This window comes from Phyllostomus discolor, chromosome 3, assembly GCF_004126475.2.
Source record: "Phyllostomus discolor isolate MPI-MPIP mPhyDis1 chromosome 3, mPhyDis1.pri.v3, whole genome shotgun sequence".
Classification (NCBI taxonomy): Eukaryota; Metazoa; Chordata; class Mammalia; order Chiroptera; family Phyllostomidae; genus Phyllostomus; species Phyllostomus discolor.
In genome coordinates, this window is record NC_040905.2 from 209,632,326 (window position 1) to 209,658,864 (window position 26,539).

General features: G+C 44.5%; 2 protein-coding genes across 2 annotated transcripts in view; one reads left to right on the top strand and one right to left on the bottom strand.

The window, feature by feature from the left end:
• Positions 1-1,158: 1,158 nt before the first annotated feature.
• DOLK (dolichol kinase) lies at positions 1,159-3,249 on the bottom strand. Its single transcript, XM_028520007.2, has one exon. It carries the CDS (start codon positions 2,927-2,929, stop codon positions 1,313-1,315), a length of 1,617 nt encoding a protein of 538 aa, XP_028375808.1. The 5' UTR covers positions 2,930-3,249; the 3' UTR covers positions 1,159-1,312.
• Positions 3,250-3,309: 60 nt separating this feature from the next.
• The window catches only part of NUP188 (nucleoporin 188), a 55,122-nt gene continuing 31,892 nt past the window's right edge, over positions 3,310-26,539 (top strand). The window contains exons 1-8 of the mRNA XM_028511292.2: positions 3,310-3,378; positions 12,187-12,241; positions 13,734-13,807; positions 16,582-16,666; positions 17,220-17,300; positions 18,001-18,045; positions 18,721-18,813; positions 18,935-19,054. Coding sequence (XP_028367093.1) covers positions 3,347-3,378; positions 12,187-12,241; positions 13,734-13,807; positions 16,582-16,666; positions 17,220-17,300; positions 18,001-18,045; positions 18,721-18,813; positions 18,935-19,054 — 585 coding nt within the window. The 5' untranslated portion in view covers positions 3,310-3,346. The remainder of the gene's footprint in view (positions 3,379-12,186; positions 12,242-13,733; positions 13,808-16,581; positions 16,667-17,219; positions 17,301-18,000; positions 18,046-18,720; positions 18,814-18,934; positions 19,055-26,539) is intronic.

The following is a 26,539-nucleotide window of genomic DNA, read 5'->3' on the forward strand; positions in this document are numbered from 1 at the left end:
TGCTCAATCCATTGAGCTACATTAGCTAGGGGTATAAAGCCTTTCAATTGGGAGATTCACCTGTCAGATTTCTCAGCTTCCTGGGAAGAACAGGCCAACAGCACGGGCCTGTGATCTAGCCTGCTGACAGCCGACTGCAGCTGCCTCCTGAGGCACGTGTGCTCTGTCTCACTGCTCTAGTCCTCCTCCACTGCATCGTCTCTCTGGCCTCAGTGCCCATGAGTTTGTGACCTTGACCTCCAGTCCCCACTATATGCACAGACAAGCCAAGGCCCAGAGGACAGAGCCCTTTCTAAGGCCACAGCGAGTCAAGGCAAAGCTGCTGCTCTTCTGCCACCTCCTTCAGCCAGCAGAAGGGTGTCTGAGAGAAGGGAAGGGTCTGTCCTCTCTCCTTGGATCCCCAAAGGAATGTCTCGGTCCTTTCCTCTGAAGGAAAGGCTGTGGTTGCAGTGATTCCACGAACTCCCCGGAGTTCCAGTCCTGGCTTCCGCTGTCAGTGGGCAAAGGCTCTCACCTCTTCCTGCTAGGCCCCTCCCTGCCAGGCTGGGTGAGGAGCCGGGGGCAATGTGCTCCTCTCCCCCAGCCCGTGCTCACACGCAGTAAGTCAACCCCATGGCTCCCCTTTGGCACTTCCTGACCCAACTGGGAGAATGCATCTGGCTGTTTTCCTCTTGGGTTCTCTTCCAAATAAAGCCAAGGTCTCTCTGGCCTCCAAGTGCAATCTGTAAAAGCACAATAGTTGGCTTGCTCATAGGAGGAGTGGCCTTGGGCAATAGTGACACTTTCCCTTACTGGCCGGTCATGGTGTCTGGGCCCTGGGCTGGACACTGAACACACCTCACCTTACCAGACCCTCATAGCACCCTGTGAGGTGTGGGCCCTTTTTATTCCCATCTTGCAGGCAGGAGAATTGAGGCCCAGAGCGGTTAAGCCACCCACACAGTTAAGACAATGTACAGCCTGTTTAGTTTGATACAAAACCTGGAGTGTTAACCATTATGCAATATGGCCTCCAGTGTCCGCTCCAGCCCCTCTGAGGATTGCACAGTGTGTGTGGGGCGGGGGTGTGTGTGTGTGTGCCCGATAGTACACTGAAGTTCTTTGAGTTGTTGCCCTATCCTTTAAGCCTTTTTCCTTTTTGAGTCAGCAAAACAAAGACCAGGAGGGCTTTAATTTTTATTCTGATTATGAATCGACTGGAAAATCAAATCTGCTTCTCACCCCTTGGCTCTCCATGCCCAAGGAACTGGCTGCTGCGGGGACCATCCATCCTCCCCATGTCCCTGTTGTCTCCATTGCTGCCACACAACAGCTAGGCCATCAGCAGTATCAGGAGGTAGAGAGGCAAGAGGAGATTGTCTATCTGTGTAGTGTATGCTTCCAGGAGGGACACCACGCTGATGGACCCCAAAATCCAAGCATAACTGTGGTTTAGGTCCACTTCACTGTCAAAGATTAAGATCAGAGCGACAGAAATGATCTGGGCAAATATAGATGTCATGGTCCCCTCGAAAGTCTTTTTGGTTCCAGGCCAGCGGATCTCCCCCATGGTGCTGCCAAAGATGGAGGCCACTGTGTCGCCCACACCCACGGACAGGACTCCGGCATAGGGGACTAGGGCCCTTGCTCCCCCCAGACTACCCTTCTGTGTACAGGGCCTGGGTATTAGCCAAATGGGAAGGGACATGCCCAGGAGCAGGTAGATGTGTGTCAGGATGAGCGGTCCGCTGTCTCGTTCATCCAGGAAGAGGGACAGGAGGCTCCGCAGAGTGTGGCCCAGGGGTTTAATGCGGAAATAGCGCACATACTCTAGGAAGATGAAGACAGCCAGACATACAGTGGCGGCCACGTAGAGCAGTGGTCGGTCAAAGATGATACCTGGGACGTAGGTGGCTACCACAATGAAGTGGAAATACTTCCGGGCAATGGTGGGGGCCTGGTGCTTCTTGGATTCCGAAGATGACCGTCTGGCATTCTGGTACAGCACCACGAGGCAGGCAAAGGTGGCCAGCAGAGACCAGTAGGCTAGGAGGTAGATGCGGGTTTCTGTCCGGAAGAGGAACTGGAGAAGCCAGAGCAGGGGGTTCCTGCGGATGAGCCGGTGCAGCCAGGGCAGAACCACGCCAAGGCCCAGCACACAGGTCATAAGGTGGAAGAAGATGGAGGAGGCCCAGGTACCTGAGTCCATGAAGACAAAGAGGGTGCTGAAGAAGATGCCCATGAGGACCATCACTATCACGACCACCAGCAGGAGGAAGTCCACTGGGTCCCCCTGGCTTTCCACCACAGTAAGGGAGCGCTTGATGAGCTGGTTAAGCATGAAGCTGATGCCACCCAGCACCAGCAGTGCCTCCCCAGGAGTGAAGCAACGGGGTAGCAGGTAGAGCAGGATCATGTTGAGGTAGACGAAGATCAGCAGGACCTCCAGGACCTCGATGACCTCACCCACGCTCAGTGAGTGCTTCATGATATAAATGATGACACATCCAGCTAAGCCTGAGATGACACAAGTGTTGGTGGGCACCGGGCGCGTGATGCCCAGTGCCAACACTGACGAGAAGAGGGCCACTGCCATGCCAGTGGCTGCCACCACGATTCCAAAGCGCTCGAAGTATGGGTTTCCAGCAGCCTGGCAGCGCTCCTTCATGACCAGTCCGAGCAAAGGCATGACCATCGAAGCGGGCAGGAGGCCACTGTTTGCGGACATCCGGAACTGGAAGACGGCGCTTCCCTGCTGCAGCAGCCGGTCCCACTTGTATTGAACATAGAAGGCCTGCACTGCGAGGGCCACGGCGCACCACGAGTACCGGTCCAACACGGATGCGTGAATGCTCAGCACCACTGCGAACACCACTGCCGCCTCTGCCAGCAGCGACCCGCTCAGCGAAGCTCCGGTCTCCGGGGCCGGGGAAGCGCGCTCTCGGGTCATGTCTCCAGACCTGGGACCCCGCGCACACCAGGGTGACTAGGGACGCCTTGGACTCTTGGGCCCCTCAAGCCCTGCCAGGCAGAGAGCCGCAGCTTCACCCAGCCAGCACCTTCTCTCTCCGTTCTTCAGCTGCGAGGCCGCAAGCTCCACTGCAGGGGACTCTCTGACTTTTGATAGCTGGTGCCCGGCCACCCTCCACCATGTCCCACCTACGGCACAGAAGTCGCCGCCCTTCCGCCTTCATCACACCCTCGATTGCCCTACTCTCGGGATCCTAACCTCTCTGGGGCTCGCCATCTTGGCCCCGCCCCGCTGTCACGTGACGGAAAGCCCCGTCCACGCGCCCGTTTAAGAAGCGAGCTGTCACGTGGGCACCGCGTTTGGGGGCGGGGCTCGGGCGCGCGCGCGCGCGCGAAGATGGCGGCGGCCGCCGGCGAGCCGTGTGTGAGGTGCGGAGCGGGCCGAGTCAGCCGGGGTGGCTGGGAGGCGCTGGGTGGAAGCCGAGTGGAAACGGGGCGGGAGTTGGTGGCGAGATGTGGCGGCAGTGGCGGGGCGAAGCCAAGTGAGGTGAACGGGCGCCGAGACGGGAGGCGGTTACGTCCAAACGGTCCTCGCACGCGGGGGTCCGAGGCGACTTCTCCAAGAAGGGGGCCGGTGCCTCTGCCTTGCCGTCAGCGCCGGCCTTCGGTGTGCTCACCCAGGCTCTTTCCCTTCCTTCCCCGGCCCCGTGGGCGCTTCCCTCGGTCCCGCGCCTCCCCCCCGGCCGCGCTTCCTCGTCCGGCGTGACGCTCCTTCGAGGCGCGACGGGGCGCTTCGCGGTGGCCCGGCGGCGGAGCCCCAGCACCCGCGCCCCCGGCGACTGCCCGGGTGCCCTCGTTAGGACGTGTTTCGCGCCGCCTCCCCGCAGTGTGTGTCCTCCTCCTCCTCCTCCTCGCAGCCGTTCATTCATCCACTTAGTCACGTTCCCCGGCGACGGCTCGGTCGGCCGACGAGCCCGGATCCCCCTCCGGGAGGCCCCCGGCACTGCGCTGGACTCGGGGGACGCGGCGCCGAAACTCGGGAAAGACACAGCCGGTCTTCCTCGCGGAGCGCTTCCTGGCGCCCGCCGCTGGGGCAGCGCTGTCTGTGCATCGCGTCGGAATTTTCGTGACCCCGGAGGCACTTGCTGTTTTGCAGATGACTCACAGCCCCAGCCCGGGACTAGCCTGCCAGCTGCTGAGGGCGAGGGTTCAGACCCCGCTCTGCCCGGCCCCGGAGCCCGAACCTGCACCTCCGTCCTCCGCGTTGCCGCTTGCAGTGCCTCCCGTTCTCCCCCCATCCTCCTGCTCAAGTTCACCGCCCTTGTCACTTGCTGCTCCCCGGCCCGCAGTGTCTCCCCGCCTTCTGGTCTTGCCCGCCGCCGTGTGCTTAACCCCCAGAGGAGCCTGCGATAGGCTCTCGGTGAAGGCGACACACGAGCACAGGGGCCGTCCTCTCCGACAACACGCCCTTCGCCGGTCAGCTGCGTGGAGATGCTCTTCGGAGTCTCCGTCGGGCTAGCACGGAGCTTGGGGCGGGGGGGGGGGGGGGGGGCGTCCGTTTCCCCATCCTCTGCGCTTCCCTGGCCGCGCTTCGCTCCGGCAGCGGTGTGCTCACCGAGCCCGCCTTCTCTTGCGGTTATTTCCCAACCACTGCGGCGCTTGGGCAGAGCTGAGCTCCTGGAGGGTGAGGCGTGCCCTGGGATGAAAGAGAGCGAGGCAGGAAAAGCGTTGGGTGGCGCGGAAAACGCTCTGACTGTCCTGGGACACCTCCCGCACGCAAACTTGAAGACGGAGGAAGTGACCCAAGGATTTCTAGGCGTCTTTGCTCGTAGCCCTCGTTAGGAGAACGGGCTGGGTTACGACCGGGATCGTGCGGAGCGGAGCCCTCCTGTTTGAAATGCCTGGAGGCCTGGACTAAGATTTGATTTCTGTCCCCAGTGTCCGCGGACATGCACATGGGTCCAGACAGGCCAGGCCACCCTAACACTCGAGTTGGTGACTCCAGGTGCGAGTCCGTTTCAGAGCAGTGTTGAGGTGGCTCTGAGGCATGGAGGAGAGTCGTGGCCTACCTCAGTATGAGTTGGCACCAGCCAAACCTTCACCGATACTCTTAAACCACCCAGGGTTCCCGGAAGGTCAGTCAGGGTTTGGCAGACACTCGGTTTGAATGTTGGCATTTTGGGTATCTGATGTGTTTAAGAAGTCTGAGTGGTGCACCTGTGCTAAAAAAAGAAGAACGCGGTCTGCAGAGCTTGCTGCTAGGCTTAAATTGCAGCCCACTTGTGGAGCCGGAGCATCCAGCGGCAGTGCGGGGTCTCTGTGTTATCTGTGCGTGGAGTAAATGAACTGTTTCTCGGACTGGCTGGGCTGTGTCTCAACTTCCCCCACGAGGACTCCGTCGGAGAGACGTTACCCCTGACCTCCCAGTGGCGTCCACCCCGAGGTCCGCAGCCACACGGACCTCTCTAAGGAAGACCGTGTAGGGTTCCCACAAACGCCAGGTCTCTTAGGAATGGAGTTCCCTGTTGGAGGACACTTTAAAGCTTTACCTTGGAGGCAGGTTATTTGGTTTCTGTGCCTTAGTTTCTTCTCCAAATACTTAGCTCGAGTTTATTTATTGTGCAAATAAGCGAGGGACACATGTTTTGTTTATGAAGATACACGGAGAGGATGTTTCCCTGAGGCTTTTGGCGTGAATGCTGCAGTTCCAGCCTGGTTGTGTCTTGAGAGTCACACTGCGCACACCGTCCAGTCCCTGGTCCAGGTGAAGTCTTTCCGTGATTCTTGGACCAGTTTCCAGTGGCTGGTTTCTTCTCGGACTTTTTTTTCTTATCTTAGGTGATTGTATGCCTTTGAAGTGTTTGTTAGAATTAAGCTCTTTACTATTTTCTAGTTTTTTGCTGCTTGTGTATTGTGTGCCTAACGTCTTTTGTCCTTCCCAGCATGACGTGAATGCGTGCCGGGAAGGTCTAGGTTTATTTGTATTCCCGTTGTTCTTAGATCGGTGAGTGTGCAGGGACTGAGGGGCCAGTGACACTCATTTCCACGGGGATCCCTTCCTGTTAAACTCCCACTTTCTTTTATTCTGCCTTTTCTTGGCACTTCCGCAGATACTCGTTTTTTTAATAATTTTTCTCTTTCAACTAGATTGCAGGTCTAAAGGGGACTTACGTCATCCTCCTTCAGCCTTTACTTGTTTGTAGGATGAGTGCTTGGGTGCAATTCGAGGCAGTGCCACTCAACTCTGCAGTCGTGCAAACCTGGGTTCGAGCTCCAGCTCCATGGCACACTGGCTCTGTGATCTTGGGCAAGTTGCTGCAGCACTTTCCAGCCTTAGTTTCCTGATGCGACAACAGGGATAATAACAGTACCTGCCCCATACGTTGTCTGGAGTCCGTGAGACAAGATGCTAAGTACTTAGCACAGTGCCTGACGCACTGCAGTTGCTCAGTAAATGTTGGCTGTTGTTATGATCAAAGACTCATTTTCAATAAACGTTATTGTTTTTGACATCGTACAATAAAAGACCATAATATGGCATAGTTTTGAAAATTTTGACTTCTAAATAAATATTTTTTTCTTTTAAGAAGTCCCTGCTTTTTACTCTAGGACACTGATCTCTAATATTGTTTAGTAGCAGGATTTTTTTCTCCCTCACTCCCTCCCCCATTAAAACAAACAAACAAACAAACACAGTCTGTAATGACCAGATCTTTTTTACTTCTCCTCTGAGAGCATCGGTAATTTAGGAATTCACTTGAGTGTTCATTTTAAACCGTGGATTTCCCAGGCCTGGCCTCTGAGAAAGAGTGGCTGCAGGTGGTGACCAGGATTCTGTGGTGTTGCTGTGTTATTCCCAGGTGATTTTGCTGTTTGTGGTCTGAGGACCAACTACATTTTGAGAAGCACTCTTTTAGGACATTGTTTTCTTTCTTTCTTTTTTGTTTAACTGTACAGATTTTAGTGTAACAACTACAGCTCGAATTTGAGAAAACAAAGAATGCTGGACTTGGCAGCTGGCCCATGAGTATGGGTAGTGGTCTTCTGGGAATCACTGCTACCTGGCTAGTTAGGGTTCTAAGTTCTGAAAGCAAATGCAGATAAATTAAAGCTTTTTGATGCCCATGCTTTTTGAAATTAGAAAATGGACGATTAAGAAAGTGATTTAATTCAGGCATACAAAGCCTTCAATTACTGATAAATTTCTTTCCATTAATTTTGATGTACTATTAATCCCATTATTAGCTATGTGTTATGTAATAGGTGTCTAATCCATTTTGTGAAAACCAGAAGCTATTTTTGGTAAAGCAAAAGTATATGCCATTTAAAATAAAGCCTTTCCTTTTTCCTAATTGAGTTTTATCAAACAAATAAATTGGATGATAATTATTTTCTTTACAAAAGGTTTTCAAAATTTATTATAAGTTTCTGTAAATAGTGACCTTCCCCCTGTTTTCAGTTACTTAGGGCTTAGTTTGCTCAACATTTCAGTATACATCATCAGTATAAAGGGACAGATTTGTTTCATTAACTGGATCTAGCCTGAGTTTTGAATAGTGAATGCTGTCTTGTTATCAGAAAAATGATTGGTGATTCCACAGTGCAGTTATGGGAGTTGGTGGCTGTTGATTTAGTAGAACAGAGATTGTCTTCTTAAAGGCATTAACCCTTAGAGGTTTGTAGTTTTTAGGTGTGTTTAAGCCTTTTGATGGAAAAATCCTGAAAGACAATCAGAAAAATTTCTTTCATCGATTTTAGGGAAAGGGAAGAAGAAAGAGAGGGAGAGAAACATCAATCATCTGCCTCTTGCATACGCCCCAACTGGGGACCAAACCTGCAATCTAGGTTTGTGCCTTCACTGGGAATTGAACCCACACCTTTCGATTTATAGAACAATGTCCAACAAATTGAGCTACACAGGCCAGTGCCTGAAAGCAGTTTTTAAATAGAGCTAGTGGATTGTGTTTTATTTACATTTTATTTTAAATGTTTACTTACTGGTTTTAGAAAGAGGAAAGGAGAGAGAAACATCAATTTGTTGTTCCACTTATTTATTCATTCATGGATTGATTCTTACATGTGCCCTGACGGGGATTGAACCTTCAGCTTTGGCTTAGGGGAACAATGCTCTAACCAGTTGAACTACCCAGCCAGGGCTTGTTTTGTGTTAGTTTTAACGGGGAAAATGTTTTCCAGCGTATCCTCAAAGTTAACACAGCTTATATTCTCTCTGATAAATGTTTAGTATGTTTTATTAGGATCTTTTCATCTCTCTGCAGATAGGCTTTCTAAGCAGTCTTAATTATTTCAGGTTACTATTCTAAGGCTGATATAGAATTTTACAAAATATAATTTCTATGTTCTTTATAACCTTTCTTTAGAGAATTTTTTAATGGCTACATTTTGAAATAAAAGTATAGACTTAAAAAAACCCCAGACATGTTTCTTGAAATTCCAGAGGCATGGATGAGGGAAGGAACTGGGGTAAGCACATGGTGGGGAATGGATTTGAAGAGCTCACTGGGGGCAGGGACTGTATCTAATGTGTGTGTGGGTTTTTTAAAAAATTTATTTATTTACTTTTGGAGAGGGGAAGGAAGGGAGAAGGGTCAGGGGAGAAACATCAATGTGTGAGAGATACAGTGATTGGTTGCCTCTCATATGCCCCCGACTGGTGACCTGGCCCACAACCCAGGCATGTATCCTGACTGGGAGTCGAACCGGCAACCTTCCAGTTTGCAGGCTGGCACTCAAACCACTGAGCCACACCCGCCGGGGCTAATATGTATTTTTTTCCCCCTTGCTTATAGCCAGATCTTTGCCTGACTTCTCTTTTATTTTTTTTAATATATTTTATTGATTATGCTATTACAGTTGTCCCATTTCCCCCTCTTCATTCCCCTCCACCCTGCACACCCTCTCCCACCCACATTCCCCTCCTTTAGTTCATGTCCCTGTGTCATAAATTCTTTAGCTTCTACATTTCCCATACTATTCTTGCCTTCCCCTATTTTCTACCTACCATCTACGCTACTTATTCTCTGTACCTTTTCCCCCTCTCTCCTCCTCCCACTCCCCTGTTGATAACCCTCCATGTGATCTCCATTTCTGTGGTTCTGTTCCTGTTGTAGTTGATTGCTTAGTTTCTTTTTGTTTTTGTTTGTTTTAGGTGTGGTTGTTAATAATTGTGAGTTTGCTGTCCTTTTACTCTACATGTTTTTTATATTCTTTTTCTTAGATAAGTTCCTTTAACTTATCTAAGAAAGTTAGATAAGGGCTTAGCGGAGTTCTCCTTTAACTTGATCTTGTTTGAGAAGCACTTTATCTGCCCTTCTATTCTAAATGAAAGCTTTGCTGGATAGAGTAATCTGGGATATAGATCTTTGCCTTTCATGACTTGGAATACTTCTTTTCAGCCCCTTCTTGCCTGTAAGGTCTCTTCTGAGAAATCAGCTGACAGTCTGATGAGAACTTCTTTGTAGGTTACTGTCCCCTTATCTCTTGCTGCTTCTAGGATTCTCTCCTTCATTTTTACCTTGGCTAATGTAATGATGATGTGCCTTGGTGTGTTCCTCCTTGGGTCCAACTTCTTTGGGACTCTCTGAGCTTCCTGGATTTCCTAGAAGTCTATTTCCTTTGCCAGATTGGGGAAGTTCTCCTTTATTATTTGTTCAAATAAGTTTTCCACTTGTTGCCCTTCCTGTTCTTCTTCTGGTACCCCTATAATTTGGATGTTGGAATGCTTAAAGATGTCCTGGAGGTTCCTAAGCCTCTCCTCATTTTTTTGAATTCTTGTTTCTTTCTTCTTTTCTGTTTGGTTGTTTCTTTCTTCCTTCTGGTCCACTCCATTGATTTGAGTCCCAGTTTTCTTCCCATCACTCTTGGTTCCCTGTGCATTTTCCCTCATTTCACTTAGCGTAGCCTTCATTTTTTCATTTAATTTTCGACCAAATTCAACCAATTCTGTGAGCATCCTTATCACCAGTGCTTTGGACTGTGCATCTGATAGGTAGGCTATCTCTTTGTCGCTTATATTTTTTCTGGAGCTTTGATCTGTTCTTCCATTTGGGTCTTTGTTTGTTTGTCTTGTCTCACCTGCTACATATGAGGGGTCGGAGCCTTAGGTGTTCACCAGGGAGGGGCAACTCAGTCGCTGAGTTGTGACGTTGTATGTGGGGGTGGGGTCCAAGAGAGAGAGCAATGGCGCTTGCTCCGCTCTCTGTTGGATTTCAGTCCCTTCTGCCGCTTCCCCCAAGCAAACTGGGCCCTTCTGGTGCTGATTCCCTGGTGGGTGGGCTTGTGTACATTCTAGGACCCTGTGGGTCTCTCCAAGGAACTCTCCTGTGAGGCTGGGAGTCTCTCCCGGCACCACAACCCCCACAGGTGTTTTCAATCGGTGTTTTGAGCCTTGTTTCCCCGCCCTGGGATCCTGGGTTGTGCAGTCTGTCTCGTTCCCCATTTCCACCTGGTTTATCTGCACGCGAATGTGGGACCGCCTGGTCAGCCTGCGGCCTTGCACATCGTGCTCCTCTTCACAGTTGCTGCCTCGCTGGGTCTGCCTGTTGCCTCCCCGAGCCCAGGGTCTGCCTGCTGCCGACTTGAGCTCCGGGGCTTTGTCAGCTGCTGCCTTGCACTCCCGGTGCCACCACTTTTTTTTGCCGAGACCCCTCTCCACCAGGCTGCCCTACTCCGTCCCCCCTACCGGTCTGGATGAATGTGTCCATGTTAACTCCTTGGTTGTCGGATTTCCATACAGTTCAATTTTCTGTCAGTTCTGGTTGTTATTTTGTTTCTAAATTGTTGTTGTCCTTATTTTGGTTGTGCAGGAGGCACAGGAGGAGGCAGTGTGTCTGCCTATGCCTCCACCTTGGCCGGAAGTCCTGACCTCTCTTCTAATGTGTATTTTTTAATATCATGTGTCTAGCACTGCATGTGACACCTAATAGGAATTTATTAATAAATTAACAAACATAGTACCATTCAGAATGACTATTATGATTGAGAAAGTGAATTATATCATGCATTTAGAAAATGTTCTGGAGGTGATAGGGGTCCCGAAATACCCATAGTTGTTGGGTTTTGTTTTTTTTTTTTAGATTTTATTTATTTATTTTTAGAGAGAGGAAGGGAAGGCGAAAGAGGGGGAGAAATATTGATGTGGGAGAGACACATCAGTCGGTTGCCTCCTGCACGCCCCTGAGTTGGGTACCCGGCCCGCAGCCCAGGTACCTGCCCTGACTGGTAATTGAACCAGCAACCCTTTGGTTCGTAGGCTGGCACTCAATCCACTAAGCCACACCAGTCAGGGCTGAAATATACATAGTTCTTTTCTAGACTTTTCTAAATTGAGGCATCTTCTTAGCATAATGGTTATACTCTAATTCATTAATTATTATATTTCATTAATTCTAAAATACACATTTTTCAAACTTGTAATACCTCTAAAATCAGAGTGTATTTTATTAATGATGAATTGTGGAACATAAATAATCATGTGCCTTGCATTAATGGCATCTTAAATGCATTGGTATGTTGGCCAGTCTCATTTCAACGCAGTACCAATTGGTTTAGATTGAAATCTTATATTTTAGTTTATCTTTTTTTAATATATTTTATTATGTTATTACAGTTGTCCCATTTTCCCCCCTTCTAGTTTAGTTTTTAAAGCCAACACATCCTCAGGATTTTCTTGTCACATAATAAAACAAAATATGATGCTTAGAACAGAATCGCTTGACCCTTTCTCTTCTTATTTCCTCCCACTTCAAAATGTTTGCGTCTCTGAATAGCCAGGATTCTCTTACATCTGCAGTCGGACCCCGTGTATTCAAGCCTCAGCAGGCTTCTCTGTAGTGTGAGCCTTTCTGTGGAACATCGGCGTAGTCTGCCGTCCATAGCCACTCCGCTTCCTGTCATAACGCCACTTTCCCCGTGCATACAGAGGGCCCTTGCTTTTCTGGTCCTGTGCTACTTGGTGGGGTCGGTGCTTCCCACGCTGACAGCAAGTCCGGCGGTTTTTAGGAACATTCGCCTTGTTTGCGAGTTTTGCGAGCGCTGTGTCGGCATGAAAAAGCTCTATTTTAGTTTCTTCTTTTATGTTTCGAACATCAAACTTCTAAGAATAGAGTTACTGTCCAAAATTTTACCAAATTGTTCTGCACACAGAGCTTTTGCTTTAGAGAGAGATGGAATAACTGTGAGATTGCTTGGTCAAGTCTGCTTTCTGTGATTTTCCAGGAGCAGCAGAGAACTGTGGACCATTCTGCTTGGAAGGTCAGCTCTGAGAGAACTGGTAAGTGGTGGTGGTCCTTTTTTTTTTTTTATTTTCCCCCAGAGGAAGGGAGGGAGTAAGGAAAGAGAGAAAAATTGAAAAGAGATAGAAACGTCATCAGTCATCATCAGTGGCTCTTGTATGCGCCCCAAACGGAGATCAAACTGCAACCCAGGCATGTGCCCTGACCAGAAATCGAACCGGTGACCCTTTGCTTTGTGGGCTGACACCCAACCCACTGAGCCACACCACAGGGCTCTATTGTTCTTGAGTGGATTCTATGGTTCTCCGTGTAGTTTATACTATTTTTGAAAACTACCTTCTCTTTGGAGTAGAAAATAAACACATTTTTAAAAAGATTTTATTTATTTATTTTTAGACAGGGGGAGGGAAGGAGAAAGGGAGAGAGACATTAATGTGTGGTTGTCCCCTGTGCGCCCCCCCCCCCCCCCCCCCCCCGGGGACGAGGCCTACAATCCAGGCATGTGCTCTTGACGGGGAATTGAACCGAGGACCTTTTGGTTTGCAGGCCAGTGGTCAATCCCCTGAGCCACACCAGCCAGGGCACATTTTTTAAATTCCAAAACTTTTTGTAAACATTATGCATTTCTTTCTTCTCTCTGCTGAAACGTGGTGTGTCGTACAGCCTAGCTGCTGAAGTTTTCTAAATCTCTACCTTTCTTTGTTCCTTAGTGATTCCTTTTCTGAAAAGATCCCGTGCTGCTTGAGTGGCTGCTGAGGGTTGGGGTACAGATACCTTTCTGCTATGTCAGGCTAGCAGGAAGACTCTCAGGCCTTTTCTCTGTTTCATACTTAACTCGCCTTTTCTTCCTTTTCTGTGTACCTGGCTAGCTCCTTAGGTCACAGAGGCTATGTTTGCTAGGACATTTTCAAGTATCTAATCAATAAAGGACAGTTCTTCATGTTGATGCTCAGGTGTTGTGACCTCAGGTGTTCTGACCCTGTTAGAGTAAAGTGTTAAGATGACATTTAATTATTACTATTGTAGTTATTGTCATTGATGTAAGGAATGTTACATCTTTTTTAGAGCCTTAAGTTTTTTTGATATGTCTTTATCTGATAATTTTACTTCTAAGACTGTACCTTTTATTCATTTATTTATTTTGTCTTTTTTGGGACTGTACCTTTTAAAAGGAAGAAATCCTCAAAAAGTTTTGTGCACAAAGCTATTAACTGTAGCATTATTTATGTTAATAAGGCATTACAGTCAGCTTAAGTGCATTTAACAGAAGAATGGCAAATAAATTATGATCTAGCCACTTGATAAAATATGGAACCACAAAAGGATGTTTATCAAGATTTTCATAATAAGGTTAAATCATTATGTTAGAATGTTAAGCGAAGAAAAATAGGGTACAGAATTCTCTATCCAAAATAATTTCAGCCGTGGGGAAGATGCATATTAAAAAGATTCAAAGGAATATGTAATCATCAGGGTGACCTTGGAGTCTGATTAAAATTGCACTGGCATAATTTTCTTGTTCTTTTCCAGAATCATATTGAAACGGAACTGAATAAACATTGGCAGCGGCTTTTGGAAGGGCTTTCTTACTATAAACCTCCCAGGTATGGCTGTCCTGTGTGTCTGGTTAGAGTAATTCCCCTGCGGAAGCTGGCATAGATCAAGCCATTTTCATGTATGATTTTGTGGTATTGCTGGGATAGGCAGATGAGAGGCACTATAATTTACTTACCAGTGGAGGCCAAATTGTCTCTTTAAAGGAAACCAGTGGAACCTTGTCTTTTTAAAGGGAGGGAAATTCCTGCTAGGACTGTAACATTGTGAATCCAGTTATATAACTGTAGCATCTGGGGATGAGAATTTGTTAAATATTCGATTTTTCTAATATTTATTTTGGTCCACATTTTTTGAGGCATTGCCAGCACCAAACCCTTGGACATAGCAGTGAACAGTTTTTATTCTGGGGGTAAATGTGTAGTTTTTTGTTTGTTTTTTTTTTACTGGACAGCGAAAAAAATTAAACATGAAGTAGTTAAAAAAAAAGAAGAGTGTACACCTTGTAGGACTAGACTCTCCTATCTTAATTCCTAGTCCAGATCTCATCTGTTATGCATCTTAGTCCCCAGCTACCCTCATTTCCCTCCTACTTCCCACCGCCGTTGATTTCATTACAGCTTCAGTTTCCATCTTCATTCTCTTAGGTTAGTGAAGAATTTCTTTTTTTGTTCACCTGTTAACCCTTCCCCCATAATTTTTTTGAAGCAACTCCCAGATATCATTACAGTTATTTTCTCTGTAAATACTTTACTATGTATCTAAAATATACGGACTTAAAAAAGATAATCCCTATACTATCACATTTAGGTACTTTTATTATTGTTTCCATTTTACAGATGGGGAAACTGAGGCACAAAGAGGTTAAGTAACTTGCCCAAGGTCACACAGCTAGTAAGTGGTAGAACCAGGATTCAAACCTGGCAGTCTTACTCCAGTGTCTGTGTTTTTAACCATCATTCTGTGTCGCCTCTTTTGGAACTTACTGTTTAACCTTATACTAGCCTTTGTGTTGTGGATTTTCTGTGAAACGTGGTGGTCTGTAGAAATCCAGCAGCAGCAACATGCTTTAGTCAACGGAACAGACATTCGGGGCATTAGTTTCTTTTTAAAAAACAGTTCCTTTTGTAGTAGCATGGGATTTGAAGACATGCCACTGACAGACATTTTTTTTTTTAAATTGCGGGCTTTATTTGAGTTTAACAACAACAAAAAAATCTTTTTCTTTAATGCCTTCTTTCTGTCCTAGGATCCATTCCAGGGTACCGCACCGCATTTAGTCGTCACAGCTCCTTAGCTCTTTGCCGTGACAGTACCTCAGTCTTCCCTCGATTTTCCTGATCTTGAATAGTTTTGAAGAGGACTGGTAAAATATTTTCTGAAATGTCCTCAATTTGGATTTGTTTGATGTGTTCTTATTACAGTCGATTGGGGTTGTGGCTTTGGGGGAGAATGCAGAGAGGCAGAGCGCCGCTCTTACCCCACTGCAGCAGAGAGCACGCATTGCAGGGGTTCCCCACACGGGGTCACTGGTGGTGTTAGCCTTGCTTCCTCGGGTGGGGTAGCATTTGCCAGGTTTCTCCTCTGTAAAGTCACTTTTTTCTCTTTCCGCCTTCTATTTTTTTGGAAGTGAGTCTCTAAGTATAGCGCACTCTCAAGGTAGGCGTGTAGTGGAATTAAAGTCCGCATTCTAAAGGGGATAGTACCTATATGTACTATTTGGACTTTTTCTGTAGGGAAGATTTGTCCCTTTTTCCCCTATTTATTTGTTTGTTTATTCATTTATATTACCAAAGACTCGTGTGTGTGTGTATGTGTGTGTGTGTGTGTGTGTGTGTATTTTTTTTAAATCCTCACCTGAGGATATGTGTGGTATGTGTTTTATTGATTTGAGACAGAGAGACAGAGAGGGAGGGAGAGAGAAAGAAACATCAGTGTGAGAGAGAAACATCAGTCGGTTGTCTCCTGTACTCACCTTGCCTGGGAATTGAGCCTGCAGCCTAGGTATGTGCCCTGACCGGTGATAGAAGCCAAAATCTTTTCTGTGTACAGGATGACGCTCTAACCAACTGAGCCATCCGCCCAGGGCATTGTATATACGTATTTTATATCTGTTACAGCTTTGGCCTTTGGGAGCTTTTTTAGGTTAGCTTCCTTGACCTTTTGATATGTCTCCTCCTTTTAATTTCTGAGTATTTTCTTTACATTGTGGCACTACAAGATGCTCCAGGATCATCTAGTCTTTTCTCTACCTCAGTTCTAGATCAACCAGTTTTTAAAGGATTCCCGGTACCTTTTATTAGAGAATGGTGTCAGAAACCAAGATCTGGGTGCTGGGTGTGCTCGCTGCTTGGGGCGGGGGGCTGTCATCGCTTCTCGGCCCTCTCAGTGGACAGAGCTAGGTAATGTATGTGTGTATACTAACAGACCTGGTTTTAAATTTCACCTCAACTTTCTATTAGCTGTGGGATTTTTGGTAAGTTATTTTCTAAGTGTTGGTAATTCCATTTGTAAAATGGGGATAGTAATATTTACCTTTCAGGATAGTTGTAAGGATCCAAATAATTGATGTAACTCTTATTTACAAATAATATTGTTATAACTATTGTTTGTAACAAACATATACTATCTGTATTACCTAGGCATAAATAGTTAGTTCTGTGTTACAAAGTCTATACAGATGAACTTGTTTGTGTGTGTGTATTTTGTAGTCATCTTAAGGGCAATAAAAGGTCTGTGGTCAAAATATTTTTATTTTTATTTTTATTTTAAACCCCAAGAGGGTTATTGTGAATGAGGAAATGATTCATTGTTCTTTTCGTAGTCCACATTCAGCTGAAAAAGTGAAAGCTAATAAAGATGTAGTTTCACCACTGAAAGAACTGGGCTTAAGAATCAGCAAGTTTTTGGTGAGTAAAAATGAGCACTGGCTCAGTTTATTAACTGGAATGTGGATATGCCTGCTTTTATTGTTACTGATTGTTAGTGAAAGCTCAGTTTACTTCAGTTTTGGAGATTAAAATGAGCATATTGTGTTTCAGGAATACCCAAATGGCAACACTTCGGGAGCCACAAGTCAGGTTGCCTGACCTGTGGACTGCATGTCGTAGTGTTTTCTTCAGCGCGCATGCGGTGTTCTCTGAATTGACTCTTTAAAGATGTAGTTCTTCCCTTTCAAATTTGGAAACCTAGCTGATGTCTGTTGCTGTACTAATGTGCTTGACGAGTAAGCACAGTTGTTTCTGGCACAGTACGATTTGTCATCTAAATTACGTGTCAGTGACTTGCTCCTGTTTTCTCCTGTTCGGGTTCAAATTGTTATGTTGTATGAAATCTGTGGAAGAGTTTTTGTTTATTCACGATCTTTGTCCATTTTAGAGGATAACTCTTTAGAACGCTCTGCATCCTGTGTGGTTTCTGAGCGGGGGTGGCTGTTTCCCGCTTACGGGCTCTGTGTTTCAGGGTCTTGATGAGGAGCAGAGTGTGCAGTTACTCCATTGTTACCTTCAAGAGGATTACAGAGGTACCCGGGACTCAATAAAGGTTCGTGCTTATGTCCAGTTGCCTTTTCTTGCCTTTATCCTTGTTGGTTTTGGATAATTTAGGGTTTGGTACCAGCTCCTTGTAACAGAGGTAGGTGATCAGATAAAGCAACTTTCAGGAAAGACTTTATACAGACCTAAAAAAACATATGCTTAAGCTGAGGTCTGTCCTCGGACTTGGAGATGGGGAGAGGTCAGAGACCGACACCTGCACCACAGGGCATCAGGGTAGCAGAGCTGAAAGCACCTTGGACAGCATCCAGCCTGTCCAGTTCCTCATTTTACATGGGAGGAAATTGAGGCCAGAGGAGGGGGCAAGGATTTGAGCACAGACTTGGATATACTTGGGTAAGAAATGTTTGAAGAAATGAATGGGCAGTTATAATCTTGAAGGGTAAGATGAGGATGTTTACCTTTTTCTTTTTTAAAGATCTTATTTATTTTTAGAGAGAGGAGAAGGGACGGAGAAAGAGAGGGAGAGAAACATCAATGTGTGGTTGCCTCTTGCACACTCCCTACTGGGAATCTGACCCGCAACCCAGGCATGTGCCCTGGCTAGGAATTGAACTGGCGACCCTTTGGTTTGCAGGCTGGCACTCAATCCACTGAGCCACATCAGCAGGAACAAGATGTTTACCTTTTTCTTCGTGAATTGAGTTTTGCTAATAAGATGGCTTCCTGACTTTTCCTTTTTGCTTCAGACAGTACTACAAGACGAGAGACAGAGCCAGGCCTTAATCCTGAAGGTCAGTAGTAGTCACCATTTCCATTCCTTTTTCTCTCCCTCTTTTTTTTAAGATTTTATTTTTTTAGACAGAGGGGAAGGGAGGGAGAAAGAGAGGAATAGAAACATCACTGTGTGGTTGCCCCTCATGTGCCCCCCGCTGGGGACCTGGCCTGCAGCCCATGCACATGCCCTGACTGGGAATCGAACCTGCGACACTTTGGTTCGCAGCCTGGGCTCAATCCACTGAGCTACGCCAGCCAGGTTGGAATCTCATTTTAAAATAGAATTTGACCTTGGCTTCCGAAGTAGTTTCCTATTTGATATTTAGTGAAAATTAAGTGCATTAGTTATAAGGAATTAGGACATATATTAGTGGTGTTTTTATATTTGCTTTCAAGTATTTATTTGGCTGTCAGTTTATACTATCGTCTGTTATTTGAATGCTCCAACAGCTAGAAACACTTGTTTATGTTATTAAATAATTGCTTTTATCTTGTATGACTTTACCTGTATCCCAGTTTATGAAGGTTTTTTGCTTTCTTTTGGCCTACCACTATGCTTCCAGTTCGGTGATTGATTATACAAGTTGAACTTTTCCATTCTCATCTTTTCATGATCTCTTTATCAGTAAATTTACAATTGAGTATCCTGTGCAGCAGTGAGTAACTGACTTGAGTCTTTGGGTTCTCCCTAGATTGCAGATTATTACTATGAAGAAAGAACATGTATTCTTCGTTGTGTCTTACACCTTCTCACTTATTTCCAAGATGAAAGACACCCCTATAAGGTAGGCCCATTTAGTCCTCTTGGTTCTCGTTTCCCTGTAAAATTCAGCTCTTTGAAGTCATTTTGTATTATTCATATTTATATTCATTTGAATATTTACCTGTTTTGGATTGTTTTTTAAGGTTGAATATGCAGACTGTGTCGATAAACTGGAGAAGGAGTTAGTTATAAAATATAGACAGCAGTTTGAAGAGCTTTATAAAACTGAAGCACCAACATGGGAGACACATGGAAACCTCATGGTATGTGGCTATTGGGCCCTCTTATAATTCTTAGGAGAATTGTATACCCTTTCTCACAGAGCTCCAGGTTAAATTACTTATTCATTTATTAACTTAAACATCTATGGGTTATCATTCTTCAGAACAATTTAAACATGTCATATGGATCAAAACATTTATGACTTTAACTACTGGTACTTAATTCTGGATCTTTTCCCTTGACTTGGTCTATCCACTTAATTTACTTTCTGTTCTTACCTAAAATATTCTTTGTGGTTAGTGGAACTCTTAAGCCCAACATTTTATGTTCTTTATTATCATTATCTATTTAGTCTGTGACATTAGTCTGATTATTTTATACTAAATCCAAAACCAATTTCCATTTATAGATTAATATTATTATAAACTTTTATTTAAAAAATACATGTTAGCCCTGACTGGTGTGGCTCAGTGGATTGAGTGCTGGCCTGAGAACCAAAGGGTCACCGGTTCAATTCCCAGTCAGGGCACATGCCTGGGTTGTAGGCTGGGTTCCCAGTTGGGGGTGTGCAAGAGGCAACCACACACTGATGTTTCTCTTCCTTTTTTTCTCCCTTCCTTACCCTGTCTAAAAATAAATAAATTTAAAAAATAAAAAATATATGTTTATTAAAACAATTCAACCAAAACACAGACAGTAGCTACTTAAAATATTTACTGGAAGAAAAGGGTCCATTTACAATAGCAACAGAAGCATAAATAAGGTTACCACAGTCTAAAGTGTAAGTGAAGAGAACTGGGGTGGTTGTGGGGAGGAAATGGAGACACCTGTGCTTGAACAATAAACAGGAAGAAAGGAAGGAAGGAAGGAAGGAAGGAAGGAAGGAAGGAAGGAAGGAAGGAAGGAAGGAAAATGAAGAGACCCTTAAAATTCTATAAAGGGTATAAAAGAAATCATAACCAAAAAGGATGCCACATTCTTGAATATAAAGACTCAACACCATAAAAATGCCAGTACCTATAAATTTAGTGCATTCCCAGAAAAAATACTGACAAGTGTTTGTTTTGCTTTTTATTTTGGAACTGGACAAGCCAATTCTAAAATTCATGTGAAACATAAGAACAGCCAGGAAATTTTGAAAAGGGAACATTATGAAGGAAAATTAGGCTTATTAGGTAGTAAGACTGCAGTAACTTAAAGCATGGTATCAGTACATGAATAAATAGACCGGTGATACAGCATGGTAGCAAATTTAGCCATAGACCAAAATACTGATTGGGAATTAGTGTATGATAAAGAAAGGCAGCATTTCAGATCAGTGAGGAAACATTGGCTCATTCAATAAATGATCCTTGCCCTGGCTGGTGTGGCTCAGTGGATTGAGTGCTGGCCTGCAAACCAAGGGGTTATTGGTTCTATTGCCAGTCAGGGCAAACGCCTGGGTTGTGGGCTAGGTCCCCAGTAGGGAGTGCTTGGGAGGCAACCACACACTGATGTTTCTCTCTCTTTCTCCCTCCCTTTTCCTTCCTCTAAAAATAAATTAACAAAAAAAAACCCCCAGAGGTTCCTAAGCTTCTCCTCATTTGAAAAAAAAAAAAAATGATCCTGGAACTACTGGGCAGCCATTGGGAGAAAAATTAAACTGTGTCTCTATCTCATACCTTCTATCAAAAGAAAATCAAGTAGGTTAATAATTTAAATTTAAAAAATTCAACTATAAAAGTACTAGAAGAAAACATGGGAGGTAGTTTTGTTTTTATTTTTTTGGAGTGGGGAGGATTTTAAAATAAAACTCAGAAGCCATAAAAGAAAAAATTATAAACTCAGCAATATCAAATCAAAACCTTTTGCAAGAAAAATAAAAATAGTGAGATAAACAAAGACAAAAGATAAACCTCACATCGGAAAAGGGTTCCTGAAATAGAAAGAACTCCTATAAATCATCATGTAAAACCCATTAAGTAAACAGGGAAAACTCAGACATATTCACATGGCAACACTCTTGTCAAAGGGATGGTCACCCACTCATATTTTACTGTGTAAATTGCTACTTTTTTAATGAAAAACATGATGACAGTATCTAAAAATTGAAAAGCACATATTGCTTGACGTAGTAGTTCTACTTTAAGAGCATCCTATGAATACATTCATACTTTCATGTAATGACTTGTATAAATGACAAGTGTCACTGTCCCACCCCGCCCCTGCAGCTGCATTCAGGTATAATTACCATCCAGTAGTGTTCACTCATTTTAAGTGTACAGTTTGAGTTTTGGTGGTTGTGTACAGCTATGTACGTAACCACCTGTGTGATCAAAACACAGAACATTTCTGTCTCCCCAGAAAGTTTGCTGTCAACCTGTGACTCCCTAGCCCCAAGCAACCACTTACCTGCTTTCTGTTATGAAGGCTATTATAGTGGGTTTTGGTGTGTTTTTTTGTTTGTTTGTTTACAAGCAAGAGTTTATTTAGAAAGTCACAGAGGTAGAAGAAGTGAGCTGTGGAAGAAGTGACCCAGCTGGACTCCATGTGCTGGGGAAACAAGGTGAAGAGGAGAAAGCAGGGCGCTTGGAGCTCAGGGGGAAGAGAGCGAGGACACACCCTGGGGGAGGAGACAGGGAGGGGTGCGGGGGTGGGGGGGGCCTGAGGGAGCGCTCACTGAGGACCGCAGGACCTGAGGAAAGGCCCTGGCGCTGTGTTTTAAATTATGATAAAATATGCATAACTTAAAATGTATCGTTGTAGCCATTTATAAGTGTAATTATTACTATAATTTTGTCTTTTCTAGAATTTCACATAAATAGAACCATACAAAATGTAGTCTTTTGTGTTTGGCCTTTCTCACTTAGTATAGTCTTTTTGAGATTCATCCGTGTTACGTATTGTAACAGTACTTTAGTCCTATTTGTGGTTGAGTGACATTCCATTGTATGGTGGTACCACATTTTGTTTGTCCATTCATCAGTTGAATTGCTTCTGTGTTTTGGCAGCTCTGAAAAATGTGCTGTGAACATTAACATACAGGTTTTGTGTGCACATAGGTTTTTATTTCTCTTGGATAAATAAATACCTGGGAGTCAGATCGTTGGGTCATTTTGTGAAGGTATATTTTTATCTTCATAAGGCATTGGCAGTCTGTTTGGGTTTTTTTGTAGTGGCTATACCATTGAATTCTTTTTGCTTCATATCCTTACCAACACTTTTTGGTTACCATTTAAAATTTTAGACATTCTGCTAGGTGTATAGTGGTATCTCATTGTGGTTTTAATTTGCGTTTCCCTGATGACTAGTGATGTTGAGCATCTTTTCACGTGCTTTTTAGCTTATATCTTCTTTGGTGAAGTGTTCATTCAGATCTTTGGTCCATTTGTTTTTAGTGGCATATTTGTCTTATTGCTGAATTTTAAAAGCTTTCTGTGTTCTGGAAACAAGCCTTTTGACAAATAGGCGTTCTGTTTTTTTTCTCAGCTGTATTTTAAGGGCAAAATTTTTAAATTTTGATAAAGTCTGTTTTATCAGTTTTTTGTATTCTGACTCTTCTCTTTTGGGCCTTGTTTAAAAGATCTTTATTTGCCTAACCCAATCTTGCAAAGATTTTGTTTTCTTCTACAAGTTTTATAGTTGTAGCTGTTATATTTAGATCTGTAATTAATTCTTAGTTAATTATTGTGCATGGTGTGAGGTAAGGGACAAGAATCACTGTTTTCTCATACAGGTATTTTCTTCTAGTACCATTTAATGAAAAGACTGTCTTTTCCTATTGAATTATCTTGGCGCCTTCGTATAATATCTGTTGAACCTGGAAGTGCGGATCTGTCTCTGGTCCACTGTCCTTATGCCAAAATCACACTGTCTTGATTATTACAGCTTTATAGTAAGTTTTTTTTAAGATTTTATTCCAATAAGATTTTCTAACATACATGATAATGTCATCTGTAAATAAGAACAGTTTGACTTTAAAATCTGTGTCTTGTAATTTTCTCACTTGCGGTGTTATCTGGTCAGGACCCCCAGGAGAGCGCTGGGTAGGGGTGGGCAGGGTGCTGACATTATGCCCTCGTTCTTCGTCTGAGGTGGCAGGCATTCGGCCTTTCGCCACGATGTTCTTGTTGTAAACTGTTTGTACAGTTGTCCTTTACCAAATGAGGAAATGCCCTTCTAGTCTTAGTTTGCTGGTTTTACTTTTTATCAGGAATGAGTGTTAAATTCTGTCCATTTTCTTTTGCATCTTTTGAAATGAATTTATTGTTTTTCTCTTTTACTTTGTTAATACAGTGGCATATATTGAGTTTTGGGATGTCAAACCAGTCTTGAATTCCTACAGTAAACTGCACTTAGTCATGATATATTTTGCTTTTTATATATTATTGGATTTGGCTTATTAACCTTTTGTTAAGGAACTTTGTGCTTATGTTCATGGGGGATATTCGTATGTAGTTTTCCTGTAATGTCTTTGTCTGGTTTTGGTATTAAAGTAATATTGGTCTTAAAAAATAAGGTGGACAGTATTTATTCTTCTCCGTTTTCTGAAAGAATTTGTATAGTATTGGCATTATTGTGTTCTTGTGTGTGTGATGGAAGTTACCAGTGAAGTCATCTTAGCCTACAGTTGTCTTTGTGGGAAAGCTTTAAATTCTGGTTCAGTTTTCTGTAGTTGATTATAGCTGTTCAGGTTTCCTGTTTGTTCTTGGGTCAGTTTTGGCAATTTGTGTCTTTAAAGGAAATTGTCCATTTCATCTAAGTAGAAAAATTTACTTGTATAAAGCTGTTAATACTTTGTTCATTCTTTCACTGTCTGTAGGATCTGTAGTGATGCCTCCTGACTTATTTCTGATAACAGGAGTTTTGTCACCAGTTTTCCCTGTTGGTTTTCCATTTTGTATTTCATTGATCTCTTCATTATTTCTCTTTATTCACTTTGGATTTAGTTTTCTCTTTTTCTCATTTTTTTTATTGTAAAAGCTTAGATAATACATTATAGGTCTTTTTTAATTACTCTATTGCATTAAGCATGACTTTTAGCTTCAGTCCACAAATTTTTTAAAATTATATTTTATTGATTATGCTATTATAGTTGTACCAGTATTCCCCCTCTACCAATATCCCCCCACTACCCAGTACCCCCCACTCCCTCAGGCAGTCCCCACACCATTGTTCATGTCTATGTTGTGTGTAGATTCTTTGAATACCCCGTTTCCTGTACTGTACTTTACATCCCCGTGGCTATTCTGTAACTACCTGTCTGTACTTCTTAATCTCCTCACCTCTTCACTCACCCTCCACATGCCCCTCATCTGGCACCCATCAAAATGCACTCCGTATCCTTGATTCTGTCTTTGTTCTTGTTTGCTTAGTTTTTTAGATTCAGCTGTTGATAGGTATGTATTTATTGCCATTTTATTGTTCATAGTTTTGACCTCTTTCTCAATAAGTCCCTTTAACATTTCATATAATAAAGGTTTGGTGATGGCGAACTCCCCTACTTTTTTCTTGTCTAAGAAGCTCTTTATCTGCCCTTCCCTTCTAAATGATAGCTTTGCTGGGCGGAGCAGTCTTGGCTCTAGCTCCTTGCTTTTCGTGACTTTGAATATTTTTTGCCAATCCCTTCTAGCCTGCATTCTTCTGAGAAATCAGCTGACAGTCTCATGGGAATTCCCCTGTAGGTAACTAAGTTATTTTCTCTTCTTTTAAGATTCTTTCTTTATCTTTAACCTTTGGCATTTTAATTATGATGTATTTTGGAGTGGGCCTCTTTGCATCCATCTTGTTTGGGACTCTTTTTGCTTCCTGGACTTGCTTGTCTATTTCCTTCACCAAATTAGGGAAGTTTTCTTTCATTGTTTTTTCAAATAGTTCTCCAATTTCTTACTTTTTTCTCTGGCATCCTGTGATATGAACGTTGCAACCTTTAAAATTGCCCCAGAGGCTGCTTACACCATCCTTATCTTTTAGATTCTTTTTTCCACTTGTTTTTTGCTTCTTTATGTTCTAAATCATTGATCTGATTCTCAGCTTCATCCACTCTACTGTTTTTTCCCCCTGTAAATTGTTCTTTATTTCAAATAGTGTATCCTTTGTTTCTGACTGGATCATTTTTATGCTGTTGAGGTCCTCACTAAGTTTCCTGAGCATGCTGATAACCAGCGTTTCAAACTCTGCATCTGATAGATTGCTTATCTCCATTTTGTTTAGTTCTTCTTCTGGAGTTGTTGTGTTTTTTTTAATATTTATTTATTTTTAGAGAGGGAAGGGAGGGAAATAGAGAGAGAGAGAGAAACATCAATGTGCAGTTGCTGGGGGTTATAGCCTGCAACCCAGGCATGTACCCTGGCTGGGAATCGAACCTGGGACACTTCTTCTAGAGTTTTGATCTGTCTTTTCATTTGGGCCATGTTTCTTTGTCTCCACATTTTGGCAGCTTCCGTTGGCTTGGTTTTATGTATTAGGTAGAGCTGCTATGACTCCCTGTCTTGGTAGCATAGCCTAACATAGTAAGTGTCCTGTAGGGTCCAGTGGCACAGCCTCCCCTATCACCCAAGCTGGTATTCGAGGTGAGCCCTTTGTGTGTGTGGGCTGAGTACACCCTCCTCTTGTAGTTGGGCCTTGATTGCTGTTGGCAGATCAGTGGGAGGGATTTATCTAGGCAAGTCAGCTGCAGGTACCTTCTGTTACCACTTACCACCAGCCTCTACCCTCCATGGAGGATCAGCTGTGCAGGGGCAGGGTGATGTTGCTCCAACATGCTCTGTAGCTGTCCACTGTGTGCTCTGGCCCTGGGGTTTCCTGGGTGGTGCGGGCCAAGGTCAGCCCCCACCTGTGTTTTGCCCGGGTCCACCCTGCCTGAGCTACACAGCCATCTGAGTCGGCTGCCACTTGTGCTGGGCTTGGAGATTCCCAGGCAAAGCCACCCTGTGAATCTAGGCTAGTTGCTGGTAGTGCCAGGCTGGCAAGCAGTGGGGCGGACTAAGGGCTCGCTGACCGGCTGTTGCTTGTTTGAGAGGATTCAGGAAGTTGTAAAGCATGATCCAAGACCAGCCATTCATATGGAAAAGCAGCTTGTGTGGGCCCCTGAGTTGGGTGGGTCAGAGTCTGTGGGGATCTCCAGGGCAGGGCAAACAGTGTTAGCCACATTGATGGAGTCTCAGGTATGGCACCAGCCTACCAGCTCTGTGGCTCTGATGGGGGAGGGTTCAGAAAAGGGACAATGACCTCTGCCCACCTTCTGTCTGGGAGAAAGCTGTCCCCTAGCTCTCACCTTGATGCCATGCATGCTACTGGTGCCTTTCAAGCTGCTCCCCCAGTGCTGGAGCTTACAGGGAGTGAGTCTGAGTAATGAGTAAGTCCGTGTGTGGGTTCTTTGAAGGAACTGCTCGGGACTCCAGTAGTTGCTTCCACCAACTCAGTCCCTCCTGGTTTTTGCAGCCAGAGTTGTGGGGACTTATCTTCCTGGCACTGGAACCCTGGGCTGGGGGCCTGGTGTGGGGCTGGGACTCCTTGCTCCTGAGATGCCCCTCCTGAGTTTGTAT